Source organism: Lepisma saccharinum, chromosome 7, assembly GCF_977018435.1.
Source record: "Lepisma saccharinum chromosome 7, izLepSacc3.1, whole genome shotgun sequence".
NCBI classification, from domain to species: Eukaryota; Metazoa; Arthropoda; class Insecta; order Zygentoma; family Lepismatidae; genus Lepisma; species Lepisma saccharinum.
The window spans coordinates 53,903,431-53,916,914 of NC_139235.1; the positions used below are offsets into that span (position 1 = coordinate 53,903,431).

The 13,484-nt window shown below is 38.4% G+C and overlaps 1 protein-coding gene across 1 annotated transcript in view; it reads left to right on the top strand.

Moving 5' to 3' along the window:
* Window positions 1-791: 791 nt before the first annotated feature.
* Window positions 792-13,484, top strand: part of LOC145989858 (U11/U12 small nuclear ribonucleoprotein 48 kDa protein-like) — an 83,643-nt gene continuing 70,950 nt past the window's right edge. Inside the window, exon 1 of the mRNA XM_083125318.1 lies at window positions 792-1,033. Within this exon, the coding sequence (XP_082981444.1) occupies window positions 914-1,033 (120 nt within the window). The 5' untranslated portion in view covers window positions 792-913. The remainder of the gene's footprint in view (window positions 1,034-13,484) is intronic.

A 13,484-nucleotide genomic window follows, 5' to 3' on the forward strand; every position in this document is an offset into this window, starting at 1 on the left:
CCGTGTTCAATACAAAGTGGAGGTTCGGATCCTCCTTTAAACTGTAGGTCCAGTCCCGACTATCCTATCTGCACATAAAGGCTAATCGGAATATTGTAATCAAGAGGTCTGTGCCTAACACCTTCTCAAAATTTTTACAAGACTCCCCTAATATTTTTTACTAACATTTAATTTCTTGTAATTTTAGCGCTAATGGTTTGGCCGAACTTGAAACTACAGGACAAATTTGTTGGCTGTTCTTCGCTGCCCGTCATGGGCTGAGGTTGCGCGCTCTCTCTCTGCAAACAACACTCGCGAGTCTCGAGCTCGCGAGTCGACTCTTTCCTTCGTTCAAAGAGTCGCTAAGGTGTGCCACGACTCTTTCAACGAAGGAAAGAGTCGACTCGCGAGCATGCTCCTTCCCCTCTCATCGTACACGGCACGTTTCAGCCAGCTTTACGGGAAAAGGAACAGAGAGGACCCCCCCTCCCTCCCTCTCCTCTCCAGTCCCCATTTGCTGCCCGCAGAATCGACTTGCTTTCTTTCAAAAATTCCGGCCGCCAGGCGAGTATACACTTGCGCATGCGCCTTCCTCGCAAAATTCGTGGAAAGGAGAGGGAATAATGGAATAATAGTTGCTTGGCGGGCGGAGGAGTCGTGGCACACATACGACTCTTTGAACGTGTCGTTCAATTCTGGTGAACGAGTCGTTCACCGCTCACAAGAGAGAGTCGTTACTTTTGAATGACTCGTTCACGAACGACCCATCACTACCTGCGTTGAGTATTCTGTGATTCTTTGATTATGATGAGATATTTTGGTGTCAATATGAAACAGAAATGTTAATATTTAATTACAAGTTTAAAGAAAGTTCTTGTCAGTCACATTATGGTATGTAAATGCGAAATCAAGAGTTTCAGAGATCTATTTAGGTATGGATACTCATATACGTCGAGAATATTTACGTGAATACCACAATTTTTTAGAAAGCTCAAGGACTGAAATTCTGAATGTAATCTCAACTTTAGAATGGGATGTAGAGAATGTTTTGCAGGTAATTATTAAACATTTAACACGTAAGTCATGATATGTTTTCACTAATAATTAATTTCACGTGGTTTCGAACAGTGTCCATTGTAAGTCCGTTTTTTTTTCATTTTTAACCCTTAAACACAAGAACGTTTATATTTTTTGTAACATGCATATGTTTACTATCCTTCGGACACCTATAACTTCTGAGTTTCTTGTTTTTGTAACTGAAGAACGTACGTTTCCGAAAATGGTTTGTGGGGCTATGTGTCAATGGTTCGTGGGCTATGCGAGAATGGTGTGTGGCGCTATGCGAGAGTGGTGTGTGGGGCTACGCATATTTTTATCGAAACCAATTTTTAACTATTGTGACCCTACCTAACCTAACCTTAACGGAAATAGTTCGTGGGGCTATGCGTCAATGGTTGAATTTCAGCTATCAAACATTCCCACATCACACAAAACACCTTCCAGATGTTAGAGAATACTACAGGAACATATTACGGTAAGTAGTTTCGGTACCAGTAGTATAAGCCGGAGACACATTAAACTCGTTTGTTTTCAAATAAAAATCATTGCTACTTACCTTATATGCATAGCGGATGATTTTTCAAGCTGGGGATCACTTTTTTTTCCCATGAAAAAAGCGTTATTTTTAACATTATAATCATTTATTGGTCGTTGCTAATTCGGCGTGCAAATTTTGACTCACGTTGTCTATCGTCAGCTGATATGCAGTATCGTCAGCTGATGTGCAGTGTTTGCAAACTTATGAACCGATAAATGCCGCACAAACTATTCACAAAAGGTTTTTAAGCGAAAATTGAGGCTAGACTCTACTTTACGTCCTTATCTGCATGGTGATTGCTTCTTTGCGTTCGCGGTGCGCGGTCGTTTTGCGGCACCCGGCATCTCTTCGGGTAAGTACCTTTTTCTTTTTACACTTTCTGTTCACGATAGCCCCACTATCCATTCACGGGGTCGAGGAATGCCTACGAGGTTAGGTTAGGTTCCATTAGCACTCATTTCACCCCTAAATATGTGCTTCATCATCTAAAAAAGTTCTTCAGTACGTTCAATTGCGCATATCCGGACAACAACAGTTTTTCTCGATTTACTCCTTCAGGAAATTTTTGCTCACTTTGGGATTTACGTTGTTGAATTCCTTATAAAATAAGCTTTCCAACGATATATGACACGTACGTATTCCTTAGGAAAAGGACGTAAACTAGAGTCTTACCTTACATTGGAAAAAAAAAACCTCGCTCACACGCCATCTTGTCAAACTACCGCGTGGTTGCTACACTGTGAGGGGGTTACATAATCGAACGCACGGAACATTTGATTCACGTAGTCGACGGTAATGGCGGCACGAGCTATCGTACAACGGAGATGCATGATTGACGAAAAATACCTTATTTACAGGCAAAATACGTTGCACGATTCTAAAAAACAATTTCCCCGGCTTCAGAAAGTCCCCAACAACGCAATTCCGTAAGTACTTTCTCGTCTTTTGTCCTGTAAATTTTAAGAAATCCGTCTCCGTCTTATACTACCGTTATCGTAGTTTCTTCTGTAGAAATCTGTCCAAAGGATAGTAAACTAGTTCCATTTTGGCCTCCTAATCAAGAATCTGGTGTAAAAAACCGGGGGTCACGTCTGGAAATTGTATATTTTGATGAAAAAGGTTTGTTAGTGACAAAATCCATCCACGGGTATCCCCAAAAACCATCCACGGGTAGCCCCACAAACCATTGACGTTAGCCCCAAAAGCCATCCACGTGTAGCCCCACAAACCATTCACACGATGTTAGGTTAGGTTCCATAAGCACTCATTTCACCCCTAAATTCATCGAAAAAATAGGGATCGTACTAGAATTGAACATCATAAATCATTTTCATGTAAAACAACGGCGTGGTTGGACACAATGACAGGAGATTACATTTTTGTTCGTAAAACTACACATATACACCTATATATAAAAAAAATTCAATCGGCTTTTTTTCAAATTTTCAGACGTGACCCCCATTTTTTTTCAACAGATTCATGATTAGGAGGTCAAAATTAGTTATTATACTGAAAATTAACAAAATTGGAGACTCTCTATATTGTAAATTTGCTCCTTTAAAAATTGTAAACTTTTGGTATCAGTTCGTTACATCAAAGACACTTTAAAATCGGATATTTTGTGTTTTGTATGGTTCGTACTTACCAATTGTGTATTGCGGAACATATTTGAAGGTGCCATTAAGGTTTTCACACGATTAAAAACCTTTTTTACACTAAAATAAGCCATTTCTCGAAGTGTTACGGAATGCACGTCATGGTGCGAGCACCACAAACCATTCACAGATAACCCCAAAAACCATTCCCGGATAGCCCCACGGACCATTTACAGAAGGTTAGGTTAGGTTCAGTTAGGTTATTATTAGGTTATTAAGTTACTTATTAATTGAGGCCTTCTAATCACGAATCTGAAGTTAATTAATTGAGGCCTTCTAATCACGAATCTGAAGTTAAAACTTGTCGGAAACGTCTAGAAATTGCAAAATATGCTGGTAACGGTTCCGATTGTTTTATGATTTCTCCTAGCACAAAGATTAATTATCATAAAATTTTGGAAATCATTGTAACACGAAATTTGAACCTTACTTAAAGTAATGAGCACTGTTTAAACTCGAAAAAAAGTTGTTTATGTTGAAGAAAAAAACAACTTTTTAATAACCTTATGCACTTCTCATGGACAAGATATTCTCAGTCGACAAGCGACACTAAATATCGTAGAAGTAAGTCGGAACCTTAGTAGAAAGCATTTAGGGACTTTATTTTAATGCTAAGGGAATCAAACCTAACCTTCCTAACCTAACCACGAAAGCATAACAAAACCTTAAGTAATAGCTTAATCTCCACAGTATGTGTTAACAGACGTACATCAAAATCGGATCGTGTAAAAATTGCATTCGTAGCATTATGAAATCGCAATAAAACAAAAGGAACTTGTGCCGAAATGTATATATTCCTGATAATACCACGACACCAAATTTTAACTATGTTTGCCTAACCTAACCACATGTCAATGGTGCGTGGGGCTAGCTAGCGTCAATGGTTCGCAATTATTTTGCAATTTCTAGTTCCTGATACTTCCACGAGACCAAATTTTAACTACAGGATGTTTGCCTAACCTAACCACTCGTCAATGGTTCGTGGGGCTAGCGTCAATGGTTCGCAATTATTTTAAAATTTCTAGACGTTTCCGACAAATTTTAACTTCAGATTCGTCATTAGCAGGCCTCAATTGGTGTTCCCCTGTGCTTAGCACCACGCAATGAAGGCGTATAGGGGGTGTGGGGGTAACGCCCCACACTTTCTTGATCCGGTCGTGAGTGGGGGTGATGTGATCAGCATCACGCCCCTGACCACCTTTACCCCCCAGGGTTTCCCCCAGGTACCCATGTTATTCGACGCTGGGTGGGCGCCGGGGCCGCTTCCATCGTTAGAAAAGTTCCCGGATTTGAACCGGCCGGGGATCGAACCCGGGACCTTTAGCATGGTAGTCAGACGCGTTACCGACTGAGCCACCGCGGCCACACGGCCTCAATTGGTAATTATGTCAAATATGAAGAAAATCAGAGAGGGGTCCGCTCATCTTAAGTCATACCAAAAGTGCTAAGGGCCCAAGTTCCATTTGTTTTATTGCGATTTCATCATGCTACGTATGCAATTTTTACATGGTTCAATTTCAATTTACTAATGTTAAAACATACTGCGTAGTTTTAGCGGTTACTTACTGCGTGTACTGCATGTTTGGGGCCTCCCCATGGTGCAGTGGTAGCATTGTCGCCTTGTAATCAAGGGGTCCCAGGTTCAATACCTGGTGGAGGCACATAGTGGTTCGCATCCCACTTTAAACTGTAGGCCCAGTCCCAATTAGCCTTACTGTGCATAAAGGACTTAAAACACCAAATCAACCAACTTACTGCGTGTTTCCTTGACACTGGTTTTTCACTTCCCAATACATGCATTTGTGGTTTGGTTAGGCGGGTCAGATTTAGTTCCCTTAGCATTTTAATAATTTCCCTAATACTTTCGTTGTTAGGGTAGGTGGGTCAGGATTAGTTCTCTTTCCCTTAAAATAAGATCCATAAATGCAGCCAAAAAGTTCGAATTACCTTGTCCATGGGGAGCAAAAATAAAATAATTTTTAAGTTGTTTTTTTTTTTTCAACACAAATAACTTTTCCAGAAATCCAAACATTGCTCATTACTTGAAGGAAGGTTCAAATTTCGTATAAAAATGATCTACGATAATTAGTCTTTCTGCTAGAATTTAAGAAAAAATCATCAAACAATTGGAACTATTACTGTGCTAAGTGTCGTAGATAGTTTCAAGTACATGATTTCCTTCCACATAGCTGTCTTCAGAATCAACAAATTTTGGCATTCCTCCTCATCCACGTGTTCATCATCAAATTCAACACATTTTCCAAAATCGATACCTTTGACCCCTTGAGAAAATGATATATTTTGCAAGGTTCATGAAGATTATGTTGTTTATGAACAATTTTTGTTGTTTTTGGCTTGCAGAAATGTGTTATTGTGAATTAACTTATGTCTTAATATCTCAGAGTGAACAAAACAGTCTGAAGGCTTTATTGTACTTATATTACCCTGTTGAGGAGTAGCTCGAGAGTTCATACAAGAATGTGTATGTGACAAATTTATAATACTATAATACTACAAGAAAGTAGTGCTTAACAAAAGTACAAGATCAGTACAAAAACATAATAGTATATGGGTCATTCCATGTCAAGTGAACCAATGAAAAACACCTGACAATCTCTAATTTTATTCATACTTAATTGTCATGAAGTACCACCTAAGGTAGGAAAAAGTGGCAAACTTGCAGATTTGTATCTGTTATAGTTCTCCAGTTAGAACTCTCTGAAATATGGAAAAAAGCACAATTTTCGGCACACATACAATTACAAAAAAATACATAAATCAAGCTAGAATTGACATAGAAGGTAGGGATAAGATGCAAATTGTTGCTTGTGCTATGATCTTTAATTAAAGTGAGAATCAGACCTTCTGTAAACAAAAGCACGTGTACCCTAACAGTGTTGCAAACTTATTAAAAAAAATAATCCACATAGCCTACAAGGTGTAAAAACATTCCATTTGTCAACAGATGCGGAATAAGCAGTGTATCACTGATGACCTGTTGAAAGTTATTGAATGTATGTGAAAAAAAAGTTAAAAATGTACATCTTGCCTGGTGGCCGACTTTCAGACTCATCACCGAAGTTACGGCTCAGGTGTTATTTGTGAGTGTCCCTTCATCAATTTCATCTGACGATCACTCATTCTCATCGTCGGGATTAGCCAAAAGTGGAAGAAAAGCAACGCTAAATTAAAAAAATCAAATACAAAATTTACATCTTGTCCACCACTAGTAAGATGGTTCCGTACCAAAGGATTAATTTTCTCCCATATTTTACTAAAAAAACCTTGCTAGAAGAATGAGACACATTGAGATAAATTACATTTTGAAACCGGTGTCTCTTCATATTTTTTTTTTTCATGTTTGAAAGTGTTATGATTTATTATTATAGATAATGAAAGTAAGCTCTAATACATATGATTTGATTGACTAAATTAATAATTATTAATTTGATAGAAATAATGGAAATAACTCATTTGGTTTGATTGATTTGCTTTATTTTACTTCCCCCTCTTGTGCCACTTATGACTAATTTGCGATGGGGATGAATGATGATGATATGATGAAATCGATAAATGGACATTCACAAACAGCCATGCCCAGGGCACGATTCGAACCCGGGACCCCTGGCATCGTAGCACGATGTGCTAACCACTCTGTCACGGGGGCAGCTAACTAATTTGGAATTCAAATATCACCTATCCCTCATCGTCTCGTAACTAATGACAAATGTGCGTGTCACAACGTGGTCGATCTACACCTCAATGTCACACATTCCAGTATCCTCCAGAGTGTACTTCAACATCTCGAAAGTTACTTCATCCAAAAACACACTCGTATGTTGGTCATTCCATGGCAAATCACCGAAATGGTAGTCGCCACTACGTCTCCAATTTTAATAAAATTTTGCACAAATGTATGTCTGAGGGTATTATGGAAAACTGTAAAATTACTTATGTCTACGGTCATTAGTTTGGGCTACAGGACTGATTAAAGTTACCGTCTCAGTGTGTAGTGACGTGGTAACGTACAGCACGAAGGTACAAGATAAATGCTTGTAGCGTAACGAAAAGAAATGACATATGATTTCTAGTTGTTGTATTATGTAAAGGAAATATATACAATGAAAAAAGTTAAGTTTGGTGACAACTATATTAATTTGTGGTTGTCTTTTTCATAACCAAAAAAGCAACTTCCGACACATATATGTGGAAATCTATGTCATATTTTAAAGTGGAAGGAAATAAAGTGCAATCTTCATAGTTCTCACAAGAACAGTTCCAAAGGTGTGGAGTCTCCACACTAAAAAGGAAGACTGCAATATATTTCCTTCTTGCTTAAAAAGTGTGTCATGTATGTTAAAAATATGAAAAAGCTAAAAAAAGCACTCTTTTTGGGTGCAAAGTTCCATATGAGGGAAAGATATAAAGAAGAAATGAGCGGCAGTAAAATATTGTACTATTCCAACATGTTCCTCAGGAGAAATTTCATGATTGCACTCTGAACCATTTTCATAGAATACTGAATTATGTGTATTGCCGTTCTACTAATATCTGCTTTCACATATAATGCGTAATTGAGTTTTCCTTTCAAATATTTCAGGTTGCTGTACCGCAACCCATGCACTCACACCTGTAGAAGAGTATATTCCAAAACATAAAAGTTAATGCAAATTGTGAAACATTTGTGCATTTTGATCCTCATTTGTTTCATGTGAATTTCAGGACACTTTTGTTTTCTCGCCAAATCTATTGTGTGATATGAGGCTGGCTTCTGGTGGTGTACCGTAATATTTTGGTGAGAGTAGTGGTGTTTTTAGATTATTTAGTGTGAAGAACAGTAAGACTTGTTAACAAACTGTACTTAGAGACAGGAAGACATTCATTCTGTGTGTGATAACTCAAAGTGAAATAAACACAGACATGGCATTGGCTCAGGGCTGTGTGTCACATGAACCCTGAGTGGAGTGCAGTGTAGGCTTGAAGATAGACAGTGCTTGTCACCTACATCACTACACACCAAAAACAGGAACTGTAAGAAGTCACTAAGGACAATTACTGTAGAAACAGCAAGGATATATGGTGGTAAACTGATTCCTGGGCAAAAATTGTGTGGAAAGTGTCCCAGACAGCAGTGCTGGTCCATTGAAGAGACTGAATTCAAGTCTGCATGAAATACAAGTATCTCCCATGAAGACACTTACTCATGTGAACAAAGAGAAGAGGAAAATGTATGGAAAGGCAAAAATGAAACAAATACAATCTTCTATTACAAAGCATGGTGCAGCAGTTTTACATATCCCTAAAGAGTCAGAAGAATCTGCTGAGGCTACAAAAATTCATGCTGAACGCGACCTAAACCTTCTCATGTCAGAACTTCAGCAGAAATTCATCAAGTCTTCAAGAGCTGAACAGCTTCCAATACTCACACTTGCTCCTCATAGTTGGCAAACAACAAAGGTTAAAGAATATTTCAACACTACTGAGTACATGGTACGAACAGCCAAAAAACTGAGAGCTGAGAAAGGAATACTGCCTTCACCAAAGACCGGCATTGCTCTGGATTCAGCAACTGTGCAACGTATTCACACTGCATTTGCGACATACAAATGAGCTGTTTTCAGTGAACTAAATTGACAACCTTCACTGTCAATGTAAAATTATATTCCACACTGCTACTCTCCGATTGATCCCTTGAAATTACTTTCCACTTACAACTTCCAGTTGACTTGGGATATGATTATTAGAAACTCCCGTATTACAGACATTCTACACTGCATGCATTTCGTATGTCCGCAACAGATACCAAATGAGGCAGAGTGCAATTTTCATATTTCCTGTAAATAATACCAAAGTTCAGGTGTTTCCAATTATACCACCTGCATAGTGTTGTCACCTTTCCCATTACAAGATTTTAACTCCTGAAATAGCCTCATTTTGCACTTTCTTTCCCACACATACTGTAAAAAGTGTCTGTAATTTATAACCAGAAACATTAAACAGCAATATGAGGGTGTGTGCTGATGAACCATACATAGAAGTCATACTGTGACGAATATAAAGACTTTGGCTGATTTCCTCAGCAGGGGGAAATTAATAAACTTACCTGATTTTCTGCCGCACATCTTAACGACAATGAATTTCAACCACTTCCTGGGCATACACATACAAAGGTAAGGCAAAATCTACATTTCGTTACAACCAAGTATACTTTACTTTGTACAATAAAGCAAAAACATACTTTCTATCTCAGTTCGTTGTTCCTTAACAATTATGTGAAAATGTCGTTGTCTTGTACTTTTTTTGAAGGATCACATTCTTTAGAGGCACCCTGTACAATATGTATTATGTTTTGAAACGAGATATTTCACACAATGATATTTCCTTACTAACTCTATACGTGCACGAAAGCTTGTTACAATCTGTTACTATGAGGCGACCCGTTTCCGGACAATTCTGGTGACTTCCCATGGAATGACCTTTTCATACCGTTCAAAAATGCTGGATTATGCAGCAAAGACAACAGAAATATTTTGAGGCAGTCACATTTTATTGTACGCTACATATAAAATAAAATGCATATTTGGGGGTGAATTTTTAAATATTGTCACATGTTTCTTCTCTCTTGTTGAGAGGTGTTCATTTTAAATCAACCTCCCTCACCCTACGGCCTGCCCTTCTTCACCCGCAATAGTATTCTGGAGTGTGAGGATGTCACCATCCGGATGGTGAACACCTCTGAATTATAGATCGACTCCTGCATCCGCCATCCTCGGAGGATCGTCACTGACAATGTGAAATCACACTATCATATACCAACATTCGACATACCACTTCCGTTTCTGTACTTAGTGAGAAGTATTGAGGTTGGCAACAGCCTAATAACGGATTTCTTCCGCATCATGTAGTCCATTCTATGAAAGTACGCTAATGGAAGAAAAATGTGTAAATTACATTGGATTATACATTTTAAAATATATTTTCATTAAAGGTTTCTGTTTATAATAATAATACGTGATTATTGTATACATTACAATCGATCACGTGAACAGCAAGAAAATAGCGCCAGTTTCGAACATGGCGACTTCCATGCATGCAGGAAGGTCTCCCGTGTTTTCAGAGTAGTCTTTCGGAAATACAGCTGTTTGAAAAGTGGAAAGAAGCAGGTTGTTCTTAACGTTTATGTGACATTGTGTCGGTGCTATCCTGAGCAAGCAGTGAAGTTGGTGTCCAAGTGTAATTGTGTGTCTGCGTCTTTTTGTTTTTGGTGTGGTGAAAGAAAGGAAAACGACCGGTCAAGTTGTGAGTCCCGCGAAAAAAAACAAAACGTTGTTGCTCGTATAAACAAGTACACCGATTTTGAGATAAGCGCAATACAACGCGAGGTGCTTTCGTATTTTTCAATGAAAGAGCCGTCCTGTCCGGGGAAGGTGTTGATAGTGATGATTGATGACGATCTCCCCAATTTTAGCAGTCGACGTTAAATCGCCTCTTATGCTACGTTGCGTTCCTTTTTGGGAAGCAAATTTGACAGACCGTACTGTGACAGGATGATGTCTAGCGCCGAAAATGCCTCCAGTTCAAAAAGGAACTGCTGAATCAAGGTAAGAAAATACATTACTTGCATGAGAAGTGTGTAAATAATGTGCTTATTATCATCTTGTTTTCTAGTGCACAAGAAACTGAGAGAAAGATAAACAATCTCTTTTTATTCCCCGGCTTATCTTTGTATAGCTTCTGCTAAAACTGGCGGTATATTTGTTGCACAAAGGAGAAAACAATACTCAACATGTCAACATTGTTGGGCAATAATTTGGTGGAAGAGGAAGCAATAAAACCAAAAGGCTTGAATTTACTGAAACGAATCTCTCACCCTCTTGTATAACTTTGGCGCTGTCATAATCAAAGAGAATCTCTTAACCCAGTGTCAGATAAATGGAACTTTTGGCGTAGAAAAATATGTTCATTCTTGAACAAGAACACCTATTTAATCACTTGTAGAAAATTTATTATACTTCAATGTGTAGATTATCAGTTAAAATAAGAATACGTTTTTCCATGTTACGTAAAATTAAAGGTTGCGAGTGAGCAGCATATGATGGCCGCGTCATTCACAAACAGCTGGTGCAGAGTGATACGTTACTCGAAGTGAGACGGTTGTTTACAGAGGGTCGGAAGGTTCATGATTCTTACTTTAGATATATCACATGACTACTTTTCAATTTTTTTCATTACAAGGTCATTCAACCTTTTTTTGAAATTCGAAGTTTTCAAAAATCTATATTTTGAATTTTTTTTAAAAAATACCCATAGAAACATACATATTTCAACATCAAGTCTTAGAAGTTTTGTTATTGGATCGCAATGGGATCATAGTTTATATTTTAAAGAAAAATATTTAAACATTTTTAAAACATTAAATTTAATATTTAAAATATATTTTAAATCAATTCAAAAATACAAAAAAGTTTACATTATATATAGGGTAACACTTTACTATAGGGGTGACGGATTTCTTACTTTTTACAGGAGAAAGTACTTACGCAAATCATTTTCTGTAGCGTTGTGAATGTAGTTTTGATCCATTTTAATGCGAATGCATGTTGTTTTCTGTAAAAATCTCTGTCTGACATGCTGTTTCTGCTGCCGCCATTTGCTTTCTGCACGAGAGCACAATGTTCCGTGTGTTAGATGACGTAAACCTCGTAGTCAGTGTTTCAAACTCACCGTGACTATAACATCACTATAACATGACGTGTCGAGCATTTTTAATTTTGATTTTAACTATGCTTGCCTAACCTACAGCACCTTGAATAATGTAGTGTGGAAAACGACCCAAGAAACTGGTTCCCCAGACGGATGAGAAACACAGATGGCTGTGCGATCAATGTCGGTGCTAATTTTCTTATGAAAGTAATTCGGCTTTGTTAGTTTTTGGAATATATTATGTAGATTTGTTTGTCTTGAAAGGCGGTATGTGAATTGATGGAAACAGTTATATTTGTGGAGTGATTTGCAGTCACGAAATGACATTAATTTGGAAAGAAAAGAAAAATAAAATTAATAAATAAATAGCATGCGTAACACAAGAAGAAACATCACAATGTGATTCCGGACGTCAGGTCTTAGACTGTGTATTAGAGTTTATTTTTCAATGTTATTAGAATATAAATAGTATCCTGAGAGAAATTTCATACTGAGGCGACAAACCACAAATGTCGCTTGAAAGCGAGCAGTCTTTCGAACCATAGGGACACAAGCTCTGACTGCACCGTTTCCTCAAGGAGATTTTAGACCAAAGCGATACGCGACAAACGATAAAAGGATTTCACACCAAAGCGACATGGGTCATTCGGTCCAAGGCATCTTTCATACCGAAGCGACCCATGTTGCTTGGAAAGGAGCCAATCAAGAGCAACATTTCACATTGTAGCGACATGACGAGATGCACAGGCCAGCAGCGTTCGGTTGGTGAAATCCTCAAGCGATAAGTGTCGCGTGCCGCTTGTCGCTTTGGTGCGCAATCTCACTAAAGCAAGACACTCATTGCATCGCGTATGCGCGAACAACAAACCACGGCAACATGTTGCAAGCTATTGAGGAAATGGCCCAGTTTAAGCGACGCAGAAGCGACAAAAGTGACACGTGTGGCTTATCGTGTCGCCTTGATCTGTTGTTGTAATGTGCGGTTTCTCGTGTCGCCTATCTGTTGTTTGCAAGCAACACTTGCTAATAGACTGAAGGCACCATGTCGCTTGTCACTTAATTGGGAACTCCCCCTGCAGCGCGTCGCTTCGGTCTGAGCACCCTTCTTGTAAGGAGCTTTCCGACCGAAGTAACAAGTAGCTCGCGAATACGCCATATGAACGTGTCGTTTGCTGTTTTGACCCTCATGTGCAATGAATCCTATTTTACAGTCTGGAAGTGTGTGTCACTAGTGTGACTGTGTGAACATCCCATGTTGCTTGTCCCATTGGTTTGAAAGTTTCCTTACACACATGTCGATGGCACGAAGAAAGTTTTGTGGGGTTCCCCTTGTCGTTTCATGCAATCATCATTATCATCATCGCCGCGATTAGTTTAAAGCGGAAGAAAAGAGACAGTAAATATCAAATATACAAATGCTTCTGTGTGTATATCTTTAAAAGAAATGATGATGATGATAATAATAATGAAACCAGTTCATACACAAAAATTTAGTTGCCAAGAGCATTCCGCATGTATTTTTTTGGTCCCATATTATTAACGAAAGTATG